The sequence below is a fragment of the Oncorhynchus mykiss genome, chromosome 3 (assembly GCF_013265735.2).
Source record: "Oncorhynchus mykiss isolate Arlee chromosome 3, USDA_OmykA_1.1, whole genome shotgun sequence".
Taxonomy (NCBI): Eukaryota; Metazoa; Chordata; class Actinopteri; order Salmoniformes; family Salmonidae; genus Oncorhynchus; species Oncorhynchus mykiss.
The window spans coordinates 6259828-6277407 of NC_048567.1; the positions used below are offsets into that span (position 1 = coordinate 6259828).

The 17580-nt window shown below is 44.0% G+C and overlaps 1 protein-coding gene across 2 annotated transcripts; it reads left to right on the forward strand.

Annotated features, from left to right (window-relative positions):
- Positions 1-76: 76 nt before the first annotated feature.
- On the forward strand, positions 77-17327 carry LOC110534143 (meckelin). Of its 2 annotated transcripts, XM_036966932.1 has the most exons (29): positions 77-289; positions 739-827; positions 1159-1249; positions 1421-1520; positions 1686-1752; positions 1853-1924; positions 2195-2257; positions 2393-2547; positions 2711-2819; positions 2908-2994; positions 3308-3373; positions 3689-3842; positions 3919-4039; positions 4135-4240; positions 4323-4379; positions 4480-4578; positions 7516-7614; positions 7790-7798; positions 7889-7978; positions 9177-9276; positions 9376-9521; positions 9956-10096; positions 10201-10281; positions 10410-10526; positions 10641-10757; positions 11061-11168; positions 13174-13276; positions 16457-16599; positions 16681-17327. In XM_036966932.1, exons 1-29 carry the CDS (start codon positions 103-105, stop codon positions 16759-16761), a joined length of 2958 nt encoding a protein of 985 aa, XP_036822827.1. In that variant the 5' UTR covers positions 77-102; the 3' UTR covers positions 16762-17327. The 2 variants fall into 2 exon arrangements, with proteins under 2 accessions (XP_036822827.1, XP_036822831.1); XM_036966936.1 differs by lacking the exon at positions 7790-7798.
- The last annotated feature ends 253 nt before the right edge of the window (positions 17328-17580 follow it).

Genomic DNA, 17580 nt, shown 5'->3' on the forward strand with positions numbered 1-17580 from the left:
TTTTATGGGGAAGTAGGGAGGCGCAAGAAAAGTGGCGCGAGCACACGCCCCAAAAGACAGAAGGGGTTGTGGGTAAAATAACAGGAAGTCCGTTTCTCTACCATGGCAACGGGGATGCTACTTGTGTGCGGGTTGGCACTATTTCTAACAATAAAATCAAACCTACTTCACTCCCAGCAGTTTACGATTTCGTTTCAGCGTCCTTCAGACTGCAGCGTGGAACAGTTCTACGACATCTCCAGTCAGTCCTGTGTGAAATGCGGACCGAACCAGAGTACGAGTGCAACTGGTGCGTTATCAATGGTGTTGTTGGTTGTACTGTGACTAACGGGCTACCTAATTAGCAGTACGCTAATCCACTCCAGTCTGGGTTTGTTGTAGAGTCAATCGCTTTGTTTAAAACGTTACGTGTAAGAATAGAACAGGCTCAACCTTCTTTGCTAAATAGTACTTAACTACAGCAGTAGCGAATCATAAGGGAGGAATGTATGTATTGCAGTAAACCACCTGTTTAGCTAGCTGGTTAGAATTGGATGATAATGCAGCTAATATAGTGTAAACTGGCCTGCTAGTTGCATTGTCCTAAATGTAGACTATGTTAGCTGGTTCATCAGTCAATAAGATTGCTGCAGGTATTGTTTGCTGAGAGAAATGGCACTGATGGTTTACAACAACCTACAGCTGTGGCCACTGTTATAATCTCTTGTGTTAACCAATTACCCTCTCCTCCTTCATCAGGTCTGTCTTGTGAATGTGTGACTGGGTTCAGAGTTCTCGCCACCAATGGAGCTTCCATCACCTGTCAGCAGTGTCCACTAGAAAAAACGGTATGTTCTTATTCCGTACTACTAGACAGTAGATGATCACACCTTATAATACAGTACAAAATCAGCTATTTCTATTTACTTATCATTCACCGACCAGTTTAAAGGTCTCAATCAATACAGATTGTCCTGGGAATTGTGCTGCACACAGGAGGTTGGTGGCACTGTAGTTGGGGAGGACAGCTCATGGTAATGGCTGGAGAGGAATAAGTGGAATGGTATCAAACACATGGTTACATCATTGCTACGTTCCAGCCATTATTATGAGCTGTTCTCCCCTCAGCAGCCTCCACTGGTGCTGAACTGCATGTGTTGTTCTGCCTGTCTCCTGTAGGCAGTAACAGAGGATGGCTATGGGTGTATCCTCTGTCCGGGCAGTCTGACTGAGCAGGGAACCTGTCAGTGCCCGTCTGGGAGTATACTGGGTGAGTAAAACTGGGAGTATACTGGGTGAGTAAAACTGGGAGTATACTGGGTGAGTAAAACTGGGAGTATACTAGGTGAGACAGCAGCTGGAGGAGCCACGTCTACAGGGGATGTGATGGTGTTTATGGTGCGCCGCTGTGTGATGCTAATGCTGTATTGTTGTACTGTAGTGGAGCGGGATGTCCAGGGGAACCCTCTGGAAGAGGCCAGGTGTGAGGTGTGTAACGGAGCTGAACCTGCCCTCTCAGCCCCTAACAGCTACGGAGACAGGTACCAGACACAGCCAAGTCTTCCTGCAGAACAACTGATATTTCTGCTCTAAACTCTCAGATGGCATGACTTGTTAAGATTCTGCTGATTGAACTGTTTACTGTCTGTCTCTGTCTGACTGTCTCTGGCTGTCTCTGTCTGACTCTGCTCTCTTGTCTCTGTCAGGTGTCAGAGATGCCAGGCTTCCCTCATCAACACCTCTCAGTCCTGTATGTGTGGTTCCAACATCCTGGTGAGCCCACCCTCTATAATACGCGTGTGTGTCATGTATGGGTTTAAAATGAAATACAAGTTTAGAGCATCCGTGAATCATATGTCATGTTTCTTTACAGGCTGGAGGTATGTGTTTCCCTCCCAACAACCTCCCTACAACTGTGAACCCTAATGTCAACTATGCCGAGCTGGTAAGTCAACACAACAGGGCCCAGTTTTTCAAATGTTATCTATCTGGATCTATCGGATAAGGTTAAATGCATAGAAATAGAACGAATAATTTACTTGAATGGGGTATTCCTTTGTATTCATTCTATTTCTCTGTTTTATTCCTATCCGATAGGCAAAATCCAGGTAGATACTGTGATTTTTGAAAAACTGGGCCCAGAGCATCAGTGAGCCTGCTGTAGTTATGTGACTGTGGAGTTATAGTAACACTGTTTGGTATGTTCCCCCTGTAGTCCCTTCCTGTGCAATCAGCATGGTTCTCCACAAACCTCTACTCTTCAGCAGCTGCCTGCTTGGTAAAATATACAGCCTCTCAAATACCTGTTCACCTTTCTGTCCCTGGACGATCTATGTGCACTTGTCCGTGTGTGTGGTGTGTGTCCTGCAGGTGTTCTCTGACCTGATCGTGTTGGTATGTGTGCATTGTACAGGTGTATACTAACCTGACAGCATGCCAGGCATTGGGGAACATGTGTGTGATGAACATGCACTCCTTCAGCAGCGTGGCCAACGATGCCTGTGGTCTCTACAACACTATCTTCAGAGCTACCGCAGCCCTGGGATCTACACAGGACATATCCTACTGGTAACCTCTAACTCTTTTCCTGACCCCTAACATATAACCCCTAAAACATCTTCTGAATATCTACTCTTGCTCTGGAGTTTCTAACCACTGTTTTCAACCAATGATGTAAAATCTGGAGTAGATCAGTCAATGGAACTGTCCATTCCTGCCCCTGTGACTTTAGGAGAGCCAATCTCCCATGGCTTTACTACGGGGACCAGCCGGGTCTGGCCAACCGCGTGCTGCAAACAGAGCCACTTCCCACTGGATTCAGCTTCAAGGGACGCAACAGGGTCCGTAACACACACATTGACCCAACACTATTACCATAACACCTATGATGATCACTCTGATTCTACGTGCGTTGTCTCTCTTTCTCAGAATACAGACATCAACCTAGTGGCTGCTGTCTACAACGCCAGAGGAGACTTCCTCCAATGGGAGAAAGTGGGAGGAAACAACCTGCAGGTAAAACAGGAAGTTCATCTTGAGCCTGACTAGTGAAGGCTAGTCTTGCATTGCCACCCTTTGCAGTCTCATAACAACTCCCATTCATATTGACCTTCAAGCTGAGCTGTCTACTGTAGTAATATTTGTAACAACCTGAGGTTGGGAGCAGAGCCCTTAGTGACACACAAGTCTAGCTTAAAGGTGTTCTTCTTTCCATCACACTGCTGGTTCCAGTGTTGAGACGCCAGTGTTTCGTGATACAGCTCAGTCATAGATCAGTCGTTATCATTATTAGTTTTGACTTGAGGAAAGTGACTGTCTCCTCTCCCAGCTCTGTCCAGACACCGCCAGGAGACAGGAGGCAGCTTACACCTTTGGCACGGCCTACCAGGAGACTGTGAGTTTCTACCTCTATCCAGTGCTTGACTTGAACTGAAATGGGTTCCGGTACTCATTTTGGATGCCACTACTGTTTATACAGTATTTAGGTGCAGAAGCTCCACAATACTTTTGAGATAATATTCTATAAGAGGAACAGGAGCTTCGAGCAGTAGAACATTTGAGGTGCCGGGACTCAGATCCGGTGAACTCCTGCCCAAGTCAAGCCCTGTCTCTATCTCGTCAACATGTGCTGTGGTGTTTTCTCATGGTTACAGTTGTTTTGCGTTCTCACTTAGCGCCAATTCTATTACGTATGTGTCTGTGTGTGTAGTGTGTTCTCTCCGTAGCAGACCTGTTGCGTGTTTATGCTGAGCCTTTATTCTACGATGTGTTTGTGGATCTGAGCCGAGGAGAGGACAGGAGACTGCTCCCCCTTCCCACACGCAACCTCAACCAAGAATACAACAGGAAGTTCATCAACCAAGGTGAATGTGGGAGGGGGTACATTTGTTTTAAATCCTTTCTCCCTCAACAAGTATCTTGAATAACTGGTGTGTGTAGGTAACTTGAACGACTGGTACCTATCGAGACGTGTGTTACTGGTGGACACTCTGAGTGGGAGAGAGAAGAGCCTCGGCTCTCTGCCAAAAGTCATACGCATTGCAAGCAGCGTCAGGATTGGGTGAGTTGCACACTCAAACACACATCCATATAGGACTACACGCATTCATCAATGTTAGCAGGGTGTGAAAACATGTGTGTGTATTTATGACATAGGTTTCAGCTGGTGCCAGGGACTCAGAAGGGACAGGTGTTCCCTCCTCTCCTCTCTATGACCTACTCAGACGTCCTCATCACTGCCCCAAACACACAGACTGTCTCTGTGAGTAACACATCACACACACACACCTTCTCACAGCACACACACACATCCCTGATCCCACTGTAACTTCTGTGTGTTCTAGGTGTCGTTTGCTGTGGACTATGAGATGGACCAGGCTGAGGCTCACATGAAGACTGATGTGAGTAACCAGGGGGCAGAGAACGAGAAGGGTAATGCTGTTGCGATTGCATGTATAGTGAAGACCATAATGATTTGTGTGTGTGTGTGTGTGTGTGTAGATCGCCCTAGGTGTGTTGGGTGGCGTTTCTGTTCTGTATTCCCTGGTGAAGACAGCCAGCTGGAAGAGGAGGATTGGCTCTCCTCTCATTGACATGGAGGTACCTGACCTTTAACCTGTAACCCCGACTTCTAACCAAATCAAATGTATTTATATAGCCCTTCGTACATCAGCTGATATCTCATTTGACATCATTTTATCTGTGGCCAATAACCTTGAGCCTTCTTGGATGGGCACTTATAATGTAACTCTACGTCAGAAGCTAAAGGGCTAGAATTTTCGAAGTCTCACCTTACACTTCGCGGTGACATAGTGTCCCCATGAGTGACAGAACACGGAGCCAATTACAGCACAACGCTCCGTATTTTCTGCTGGCTTGCCCCACCACCACAGAAAGGACTGAGCTAGGCTGGAACACCAGCATTTTGGAGCTGCAATACTCAAGAAAACAAAAAAGAGACCATGTTTGTATGCAGTTTTATTAACTCGATGATATATATTTTTTTACATTGTTTGCAAACTACTAATATGTGACATGTATTAATGTCAAAATAACATGCAAAACAGCCAAGCCTTTTAAAAATGTGGGGCTCAAACAGGTGGGGCTCTGCATGAAAGGTTGCCACTTGGGCAGAGTGACAGGAATTGTCTTTCATTTCTATCGATCCTCATTCCTCCTCTTTCCCACATCAATATGCTGTACAGAAATCCAGCCTAAAACCCCAAACAGCAAGCAATGCAGGTGTAGAAGCATGGTGGCTAGGAAAAACTCCCTAGAAAGGCCAAAACCTAGGAAGAAACCTAGAGAGGAACCAGGCTATGAGGAGTGGCCAGTCATCTTCTGGCTGTGCCGGGTGGAGATTATAACAGAACATGGCCAAGATGTTCAAATGTTCATAAATGACCAGCATGGTCAAATAATAATAATCACAGTGGTTGTCGAGGGTGCAGCAAGTCAGCACCTCAGGAGTAAATGTCAGTTGTCTTTTCATAGCCGATCATTAAGAGTATCTCTAACGCTCCTGCTGTCTCTAGAGAGTTGAAAACAGCAGGTCTGGAACAGGTAGCACGTCCAGTGAACAGGTCAGGGTTCCATAGCCACAGGCAGAACAGTTGATACTGGATCAACAGCACGGCCAGGTGGACTGGGGACAGCAAGGAGTCATCATGCCAGGTAGTCCTGAGGCATGGTCCTAGGGCTTAGGTCCTCCGAGAGAGAGAAAGAAAGAGAGAATTAGAGAGAGCATACTTAAATTCACACAGGACACTGTATAAGACAGGAGTACTCCAGATATAACAAACTGACCCTAGCCCCCCGACACATAAACTACTGCAGCATAAATACTGGAGGCTGAGACAGGAGGGGTCAGGAGACACTGTGGCCCCATCCGATGATACCCCCGGACAGGGCCAAACAGGAAGGATATAACCCCACCCAATTTGCCAAAGCACAGCCCCCACACCACTAGAGGATATCTTCAACCACCAACTTACCATCCTGAGACAAGCCCGATTATAGCCCACACAGATCTCCGCCACGGCACAACCAACCCAGACAGGAAGATCACGTCAGTGACTCAACCTCAGCCTCTGTAAAAGGGTTAGAGTCAGAGAATCCCAGTGGAGAGAGGGGAACCGGCCAGGCAGAGACAGCAAGGGCGGTTCGTTGCTCCAGAGCCTTTCCGTTCACCTTCACACTCCTGGGCCAGACTACACTCAATCATATGACCCACTGAAGAGATGAGTCTTCAGTAAAGACTTAAAGGTTGAGACCGAGTTTGCGTCTTTGACATGGGTAGGCAGACCATTCCATAAAAATGGAGCTCTATAGGAGAAAGCCCTGCCTCCAGCTGTTTGCTTAGAAATTCTAGGGACAATTAGGAGGCCTGCGTCTTCTGACCGTAGCGTACGTGTAGGTATGTACAGCAGGACCAAATCAGAGATATAGGTAGGAGCAAGCCCATGTAATGCTTTGTAGGTTAGCAGTAAAACCTTGAAATCAGCCCTTGCCTTAACAGGAAGCCAATGTAGGGAGGCTAGCACTGGAGTAATATGATCCAATTATTTGGTTCTAGTCAGGATTCTAGCAGCCGTATTTAGCACTAACTGAAGTTTATTTAGTGCTTTATCCGGGTAGCCGGAAAGTAGAGCATTACAGTAGTCTAACCTAGAAGTAACAAAAGCATGGATTCATTTCTCTGCATCATTTTTGGACAGAAAGTTTCTGATTTTTGCAATGTTACGTAGATGGAAAAAAGCTGTCCTTGAAACAGTCTTGATATGTTCATCAAAAGAGAGATCAGGGGGCCTCCTGGGTGGCGCAGTGGTTAAGGGCGCTGTACTGCAGCGCCAGCTGTGCCATCAGAGTCCCTGGGTTCGCGCCCAGGTTCTGTCGTAACCGGCCTAGCGTCGCCCGGGTTAGGGAGGGCTTCGTCGGTAGGGGTGTCCTTGTCTCATCGCGCACCAGAGACTCCTGTGGCGGGCTGGGCGCAGTGTGCGCTAACCAAGGTGGCCAGGTGCACGGTGTTTCCTCCGGCGCATTGGTGCGGCTGGCTTCCGGGTTGGATGCGTGCTGTGTTAAGAAGCAGTGCGGCTTGGTTGGGTTGTGTATCGGAGGACACATGACTTTCAACCTTCGTCTCTCCCGAGCCCGTACGGGAGTTGTAGCGATGAGACAAGCTACTACAACAATTGGATACCATGAAATTGGGGAGAAAAAGGGGTAAAAATTTTTTTTTAAATATATAAAAAAAATAAATTAAAAAAGAGAGATCAGGGTCCAGAGTAACGCTGAGGGCCTTCACAGTTTTATTTGAGACGACTGTCAAGATTAATTGTCGGATTCAACAGAAGATCTCTTTGTTTCTTGGGACCTAGAACAAGCATCTCTGTTTTGTCCGAGTTTAAAAGTAGAAAGTAACCCATAACTTTAAACACCCAAATGCATTTATTTAAATGTAGAATTCGATTGCATGTTTGTCATATATTTTCCCTGACCTCTCTCTCTCTGCCTCTCCTTCTCTATTCTGTCTCTCAGACCGTATTGAAGTTCCTGTTGTTTTACGCTGGTGATCTGGCTAACGTCTTCTTCTTCATCACCGTGGGAACAGGCCTGTACTGGCTCATCTTCTATAAGGTAGACGGAGACCCCCGCAGACAGACACACACCACACCACAGCCCCCCCCCACACACACACACACACTAACAGACCTTTACCTCTGACCTGTCTCTGGTCTTTACTCCTGTTTATACGGATTGTGATTTTATTCAAGGTTTTTCTCTTCTTTCTTCTCCTGGGCTGCACACTCAGACGGTGGAGGCAAGTCTTTCTCTTCTCCTCCCCTCCTCTTTTCTTCTCCCCCTCCCACACAAGAACATTAAAAATGTGTGTGTGTGTGTGTGTGTCTAGGCCCAGCATTTTGTGTCAGTGCTGCTACCGTTACCAGGTCTGCAGGAGGAGAGGTTTGTGGCGTATGTGGGCTGTGCCTTTGCTCTCAAGGTGAGGCCATCCCACCCTGTTGACAGCTTGTATTATGTGTATGCTTCTATTTGTCTAAAATTGTGGTATTTGAAGTCGTGGGAGCGACCCCTAGTGTGGGCGAGGGGGAATTGCAGTGGAGTCACCACGTTAAAAAAAAACGATGATATATTTTTTGGGGCTTGGGGATTACAGTACAGATTATTTGAAAAATTAAATGTGATTTAATAAATTATTTATATTGGTTCTCCTAATTTTGTAAGAGATAAAAATGAATTGAATGTTATTTGTTGATGTAAAATGTCAATTTACAGATTTTTAAGGTTGTGTAAGTATATAAATTGGTTCAAACCACCTAAAACCAACTAAGGCATAGATGATGGTAATAAGAGCTACAGCAGGTTCTCACCACTGGTGGGATAACATGCTGTAACGTCCTCAAACGTGCAGAAACATCTAGTTCCAAAATTCTAATACTTTTCTGTTTTGTGTGCCAACGCTAAGGATAACGCTTTGTGGCACACCTATAGGAAAACTGTCAGGAAAATAGGGCTGGTGTTAATATAGGTGAATCTGTTAACTTGCAGTCCAACTCCTATGACTCAGTGTTAGGATGCCAAGGATCTTAATTATCTATTATTTCATTAAACAAATAATCCATTTTTCTGACAGTTTTTCCCAAGGCGGCGGCATAGGTGCCAATGGCATATTAGAAGATCTGAAGGCCTCATCAATCCACACCTAGGAAGACCACATGACTTAACACACATGCACACACCCAAACCCACACACCGATTGTGACCCAACTTCCGGAAAAACAACATTAACATGCACAGTCAAAGAATAACCCTTGGGTTTTACGGGGAAAACACTTCAGCTGAGCAGTCACTTGTTCATGGATCTGTGCTACTTCACAACTCTGTTCTCTTCCCTGAAGCACATGCAGATTTGGATAGTGAGAGGTTTTGCTGAGGAAGTGATTTCCCACTTTCCTGTGGTAACCTTGTGTTGGAGCCTCCTAATCCTAATAATACATTTGGGGGGGAAAAGGAACATATTTGCCTTTTTCATCCTATTTATCGAATAGCGGTGGAATTATTGGCCGATATATCGGTCATTATATTTGGGGTGGGGTCACAAGAAATTCTGCCGATAGAAATGGGATCCCTGCTGAAAAAGTTTGAATACCACTGGTCTAAATTGTCTTCCTGTCCTCCAGACTGTGCAGTTTCTCCATAAGCTGATCCAGCAGTTGTCAGTGGATATCTTCTTCATAGACTGGGAGAGACCGCGCGGCAAAGCCAACAAGACCATCCAGGGTACGTAGTCAAAAAACGCCTTTTCCCCTTTTCTCTGAAAGTTGTTTTACCCCTCTGTCTCTCTGAATTAGAAGTGACCATGATTTGGGTTGTTGTCAGGCAATGGCAACGGTGAGGCGAAGCACAGCCCTTCTCCTGTCAGCATCTGGAGGACCTACTTTGTGGCCAACGAGTGGAATGAGATTCAAACCATACGCAAGATCAGCCCCACCTTCCAGATCATGGCAGTGCTTTTCCTACTGGAGGTACACACACATCTTCCTTCCGTCTCTCTCTGTCTCCTTGTCTGTGTCTCTCTGTCTCTCTCTGCCTCCTTGTCTGTCCCTTTGTGTCTGTCGCTCTCTGCCCCTCTGTCTCTCTGCCTCCTTGTCTGTCCCTTTGTGTCTGTCGCTCTCTGCCCCTCTGTCTCTCTGTCTCCTTGTCTGTTCCTCTGTGTGTCTCTGTCTCTTTATGTCCCCTTGTCTGTGTCTCTCTCTGCCTCTGTCTCCTTGTCTGTCTCTCTCTGTCTCCTTGTCTGTCCCTCTGTGTCTGTCTCTCTCTGTCCCTCTGTGCCTCTCTCTGACTCTCTCTTTCCCATCAGAGAAATGGCAGCATTCTCCCCTGATACGTTTCAAATCACTTTCTTAACTCTCTCTCTGTGACTCTGTTGCTCTCTCTTTCTCTCTCCCTCTGTTTCTAGGTGGTTGGCTTCTCTAGTCTGGCCCTTAGGGACCCCTGGTCAGATCTTCAGCGCCCCCCTCAGTCCTACTCCCCTCCCTACAGCCTGACGCTGCGCTATGGCCTGGCCGCCACACTCTGGCTCTGCATTGGACTGCTGCAGGTAGGTACACCCCTATGAACTGCAGACGTTGGTCAGACCTGTTATCAGAGTGGGTCTCTGGACAGGCTTTCTCACTCTGTGTGTCTTTCACTTTCTCTCTGCAGATCATTTTCTTCACTGCTTTCCATGAGCGTTTTGTGGAGGATAAGATCCGTCAGTTTGTGGACCTATGCTCTATCAGCAACGTGAGTATCACTCTCACCAGCATAGTGTCTCAGCTGCCGTGCACATTTTGTAAAAGTGAGATGGGCTGATGAACTGCTGCTGTTTTAATGCTATCAGTCATTTAAACAACTTTTTTCTTCTGTCTTAGATTTCGGTGCTGCTGCTGTCCCACAGGTGTTTTGGTTACTACATCCACGGGCGCTCCGTCCACGGCCACGCTGACACCAACATGGAGGAGATGAACATCAACCTCAAGAGAGAGGCCGTACGTACACAGACAGACAGAGAGTGTGTGTGTGTGTGTGTGGAATTGGGATGTGTGTGTTTCGTTCCGATATAAAAAGCTATTCAACCCTTTCTCCCTCTCTCTCTTTGTAAGGAGTCTCTGTGTGGTCAGAGAGGTCTCCTTCCCAACACAGACACTCAGACCTTCCAGATCTCCATCACCAGCCGCCTACGCCTGCAGTACGACCGCATCCTGGAGCCCCTCAGCAGGGTGGGGCTGTGTGTGTCTGTGTGTTGTTTGAGATCATCATAATCAACAGGAAAGATATTCATGGCTGTTCTATGCCATGTGTTTCTATCAGAATATTCTGTTACGTTGTACCACATTGAACATGCCTCTCTGTCTGAAGCTTTTAAAAATGTAGTTGTCACAGTTTTCATATTATTTCAGGTTACAACTAATTTCATGATTTACAATTTCAGATTACTTTGTAGAGTTCAATGGGTCAGGTACACTCAAGGGCATGGAAATATTTACCTTGTTCAAAGGTATATCTGTGTTTGTCTCTAACAGAGAAATGGACCGTCGCGGTTGGTGGACGCAGCATCGGGACACCCCTTTGACCAGAGCACCAAAGCCTACCACACAATGAACCGTTTCCTAGGATCGGTCATAGACCATGTAAGATATAAACATACCACACACCATGAACCGTTTCCTAGGATCTGTCATAGACCATGTAAGATATAAACATACCACACAATGAACCGTTTCCTAGGATCTGTCATAGACCATGTAAGATAAACATACCACACAATGAACCGTTTCCTAGGATCTGTCATAGACCATGTAAGATAAACATACCACACAATGAACTGTTTCCTAGGATCTGTCATAGACCATGTAAGATATAAACATACCACACAATGAACCGTTTCCTAGGATCTGTCAAAGACCATGTAAGATATAAACATACCACACAATGAACCGTTTCCTAGGATCTGTCATAGACCATGTAAGATAAACATACCACACAATGAACCGTTTCCTAGGATCTGTCATAGACCATGTAAGATATAAACATACCACACAATGAACCGTTTCCTAGGATCTGTCATAGACCATGTAAGATAAGATAAACATACCACACAATGAACCGTTTCCTAGGATCTGTCAAAGACCATGTAAGATATAAACATACCACACCATGAACCGTTTCCTAGGATCTGTCATAGACCATGTAAGATAAGATAAACATACCACACAATGAACCGTTTCCTAGGATCTGTCAAAGACCATGTAAGATATAAACATACCACACAATGAACCGTTTCCTAGGATCTGTCATAGACCATGTAAGATAAGATAAACATACCACACAATGAACCGTTTCCTAGGATCTGTCAAAGACCATGTAAGATAAACATACCACACAATGAACCGTTTCCTAGGATCTGTCATAGACCATGTAAGATATAAACATACCACACCATGAACCGTTTCCTAGGATCTGTCATAGACCATGTAAGATATAAACATACCACACCATGAACCGTTTCCTAGGATCTGTCATAGACCATGTACGATAAACATACCACACCATGAACCGTTTCCTAGGATCTGTCATAGACCATGTAAGATAAACATACCACACCATGAACCGTTTCCTAGGATCTGTCATAGACCATGTAAGATAAACATACCACACAATGAACCGTTTCCTAGGATCTGTCATAGACCATGTAAGATAAACATACCACACAATGAACCGTTTCCTAGGATCTGTCATAGACCATGTACGATAAACATACCACACCATGAACCGTTTCCTAGGATCTGTCATAGACCATGTAAGATAAGATAAACATACCACACAATGAACCGTTTCCTAGGATCTGTCAAAGACCATGTAAGATAAACATACCACACAATGAACCGTTTCCTAGCATCTGTCATAGACCATGTAAGATAAACATACCACACAATGAACCGTTTCCTAGGATCTGTCATAGACCATGTAAGATAAACATACCACACAATGAACCGTTTCCTAGGATCTGTCAAAGACCATGTAAGATAAACATACCACACAATGAACCGTTTCCTAGGATCTGTCATAGACCATGTAAGATTTAAACATACCACACAATGAACCGTTTCCTAGGATCGGTCATAGACCATGTAAGATAAGATAAACATACCACACAATGAACCGTTTCCTAGGATCTGTCATAGACCATGTAAGATATCAACATACCACACAATGAACCGTTTCCTAGGATCTGTCAAAGACCATGTAAGATATAAACATACCACACAATGAACCGTTTCCTAGGATCTGTCAAAGACCATGTAAGATAAGATAAACATACCACACAATGAACCGTTTCCTAGGATCTGTCATAGACCATGTAAGATAAGATAAACATACCACACAATGAACCGTTTCCTAGGATCTGTCAAAGACCATGTAAGATATAAACATACCACACAATGAACCGTTTCCTAGGATCTGTCATAGACCATGTAAGATAAGATAAACATACCACACAATGAACCGTTTCCTAGGATCTGTCATAGACCATGTAAGATATAAACACACAACACACCATGAGTCACTTCCTAGGATCTGTTCTAAATATTTTCACACACACCCTTTCCTGATGTTATGTTGTATTCTCTGTAGGCCCATCGGGACATGGAATACGTTGTGAGAGACAAACTGTTTTTTGAGAGAGTCATAGGGATGGAGTTCTTGGAGCCTATGGACAAGAGCATCTTCTACAACGGTTATGCTGCAACCTTCCCTCCATCTTGTGCCAACATCACTTCTTTTTCAATCTTGGTTCCAATAGTTTATATGTATATACAATACCAGGCAAAAGTTTGGACACACCTACTCATTCAAGGGTTTTTCTTTATTTTTACATTGTAGAATAATAGTGTAGACATCAAAACTATGAAATAACACATTGAATCATGTAGTAACCAAAAAAAGTGTTAAATCAAAATATACAGTGCCTTGCGAAAGTATTCGGCCCCCTTGAACTTTGCGACCTTTTGCCACATTTCAGGCTTCAAACATAAAGATATAAAACTGTATTTTTTTGTGAAGAATCAACAACAAGTGGGACACAATCATGAAGTGGAACGACATTTATTGGATATTTCAAACTTTTTTAACAAATCAAAAACTGAAAAATTGGGCGTGCAAAATTATTCAGCCCCCTTAAGTTAATACTTTGTAGCGCCACCTTTTGCTGCGATTACAGCTGTAAGTCGCTTGGGGTATGTCTATCAGTTTTGCACATCGAGAGACTGAAATGTTTTCCCATTCCTCCTTGCAAAACAGCTCGAGCTCAGTGAGGTTGGATGGAGAGCATTTGTGAACAGCAGTTTTCAGTTCTTTCCACAGATTCTCGATTGGATTCAGGTCTGGACTTTGACTTGGCCATTCTAACACCTGGATATGTTTATTTTTGAACCATTCCATTGTAGATTTTGCTTTATGTTTTGGATCATTGTCTTGTTGGAAGACAAATCTCCGTCCCAGTCTCTGGTCTTTTGCAGACTCCATCAGGTTTTTTGGTCCTGTATTTGGCTCCATCCATCTTCCCATCAATTTTAACCATCTTCCCTGTCCCTGCTGAAGAAAAGCAGGCCCAAACCATGATGCTGCCACCACCATGTTTGACAGTGGGGATGGTGTGTTCCGCTGTGTTGCTTTTACGCCAAACATAACGTTTTGCATTGTTGCCAAAAAGTTCCATTTTGGTTTCATCTGACCAGAGCACCTTCTTCCACATGTTTGGTGTGTCTCCCAGGTGGCTTGTGGCAAACTTTAAACAACACTTTTTATGGATATCTTTAAGAAATGGCTTTCTTCTTGCCACTCTTCCATGAAGGCCAGATTTGTGCAATATACGACTGATTGTTGTCCTATGGACAGAGTCTCCCACCTCAGCTGTAGATCTCTGCAGTTCATCCAGAGTGATCATGGGCCTCTTGGCTGCATCTCTGATCAGTCTTCTCCTTGTATGAGCTGAAAGTTTAGAGGGACGGCCAGGTCTTGGTAGATTTGCAGTGGTCTGATACTCCTTCCATTTCAATATTATCGCTTGCACAGTGCTCCTTGGGATGTTTAAAACTTGGGAAATCTTTTTGTATCCAAATCCGGCTTTAAACTTCTTCACAACAGTATCTCGGACCTGCCTGGTGTGTTCCTTGTTCTTCATGATGCTCTCTGCGCTTTTAACAGACCTCTGAGACTATCACAGTGCAGGTGCATTTATACAGAGACTTGATTACACACAGGTGGATTGTATTTATCATCATTAGTCATTTAGGTCAACATTGGATCATTCAGAGATCCTCACTGAACTTCTGGAGAGAGTTTGCTGCACTGAAAGTAAAGGGGCTGAATAATTTTGCACGCCCAATTTTTCAGTTTTTGATTTGTTAAAAAAGTTTGAAATATCCAATAAATGTTGTTCCACTTCATGATTGTGTCCCACTTGTTGTTGATTCTTCACAAAAAAATACAGTTTTTATATCTTTATGTTTGAAGCCTGAAATGTGGCAAAAGGTCGCAAAGTTCAAGGGGGCCGAATACTTTCGCAAGGCACTGTATCTGAGATTCTACAAAGTAGCCACCTTGATGACAGCTTTGTACACTCTTGACATTCTCTCAACCAGCTTCATGAGGTAGTCACCTGGAATGCATTTCAATTAACAAGTGTGCCTTGTTAATTTGTGGAATTTCTTTCCTTCTTAATGCGTTTGCGCAAGTCATTTTTGTTGTGACAAGGTAGGGGTGGTATACAGAAGATAGCCCTATTTGGTAAAAGACCAAGTCCATATTATGGCAAGAACAGCTCAAATAAACAAAGCGAAATGACAGTCCATTATTTTTAAACATGAAAGTCAGTCAATCCGAAAATTGTTGCAAAAACCATTAAGCTTGATGATGAAACTGGCTCTCACGAGGACCACGTCAGGAAAGGAAGACCCAGAGTTACCTCTGCTGCAGAGGATAAGTTAATTAGAGGTACCAGCCTCAGAAATTGCAGCCCAAATAAATGCTTCAGAGTTTTAGTAACAGACACATCTCAACATCAACTGTTCAGAGGAGACTGCGTGATGCAGGCCTTCATGGACGAATTGCTGCAAAGATACCACTACTAAAGGACACCAATAATAAAAAGAGACTTGCTTGGGCCAAGAAACACAAGCAATGGACATTAGACTGGTGGAAATCTTTCCTTTGGTCTGATGAGTCCAAATTTGAGATTTTTGGTTCCAATCGCCGTGTCTTTGTGAGACACAGAGTAGGTGAACAGATGATCTCCGCATGTGTGGTTCCCACTGTGAAGCACACCTGTCTTTTCTCTCTGCTTATATGAGCTGTTCTTGTCATAATATGGACTTGGTCTTTTACCAAATAAGGCTATCTTCTGTATACCACCCCTACCTTGTCACAACACAACTGATTGGCTCAAAGGCATTAAGGAGGAAATAAATTCCACAAATACATTTTTAACAAGGCACACCTGTTAATTGAAATACAATCTAGGTGACTACCTCATGAAGTTTGTTGAGAGAATGTCAAGAGTGTGCAAAGTTGTCATCAAGGCAAAGGGTGGCTACTTTGAAGAATCTCAAATATAAAATATATTTTGATTTGTTTAACACTTTTTTGGTTACTTCATGATTCCATATGTGTTTTGATGTCTTCACTATTATTCTATAATGTAGAAAATTTTACAAAATTAAGTAAAACCCTTGAATGAGTAGGTGTGTCAACTTTTGACTGGTACTGTATATATCTCAAAACATGGCAGATACAACCGTAATATGCAGTCTATATTACTACATTACACACACTGTGTGGGCTGCAGATAAATGGCAGTGTGGTCTGTGAACATGCCTGGGCACCTGTATGACCTCTGAAATATGTCTTTATTCAACAGATGAGTCCCATTCGTTCAGTGACGTGCTGTTCTACGGGAACGAAGCCACTCTGTTGATCTTTGACACGCTCTTCTTCTGTGTGGTCGACCTGGGAGCACAGAGCTTCATACTGGCAGGCGTACTCACATACGTACAGCAAATGGTCAGTATTGTGGGTGTACTTGTCTTTGTTCGTGTTAGTTGTATAACAGCAAAAAATAACATTATTTATTTTCTATTCTAGATCTTTCGGTTAATCCGTAACGGTATTGGGCAGAGAAACCTGGCCAACAAAACATTGGTGGACAAGAGATTCCTGATATAGTTTCTGCTGTCAGAATGGTGAAAGTATAGACCAGGCGCAGGCAATTCCAGTCCTCGGGGGCCTGATTGGTGTCACAGTTTTGCCCCAGCTAACACACCTGACTCCAATAATCAACTAATCATGATCTTCAGTTTAGAATGCAATTTGAATAATCAGCTGTGTTTGCTAGAGATGGAGAAAAGTGTGACAAGGGTATTCAACTCTTACCCTACGAGGTCTGGAGCCTGCTAGTTTTCTGTTCTTCCTGATCATTAATTACACACACCTGGTGTCCCAGCTCTAAATCTGAAGAAAAGCCGTGGAACTGGTCCAGAGTTGAGCTCGAGTGGTATAGACTATAGTATGCCATGCCTTGTTAGCATGTAACAGCCTTGGTAGCTGTGTGACTAGCTTGGTTTAATTGTTTTGTTTACAGCTTTGGAAGCCTTTTTTTTTTTTGACAAATGCTTTTCTACTTGTTTACACAGTATTTTGTACATGTTCTTCACAGGGTCGATGATGTACATTTTGTAATTCAGTTTCTCTGTGATATGTTTTTACAAATTAAAACAATGGGTCTGATTTTATATTGTCTTTTCATTCACTTCCTCTGTTATTTGCCCTGTAGATGGAGAGAAAAGATGGGAGGTGAAGGTAGATGAGAGAAAGATTGTGGTACTTAAAACCATCCACACATTAGCTATTGGCTGCTTTAGTGGCATCATCATTTACTAACCTAACTTGCCAGGAAACATCTCTTCTGCTGAAGTGTGATGACCTTATTATGGTGCTATAAAACTAGATAAGAGAGTAGGCCCAGCTCTGCTCCGGGGCCAGTAG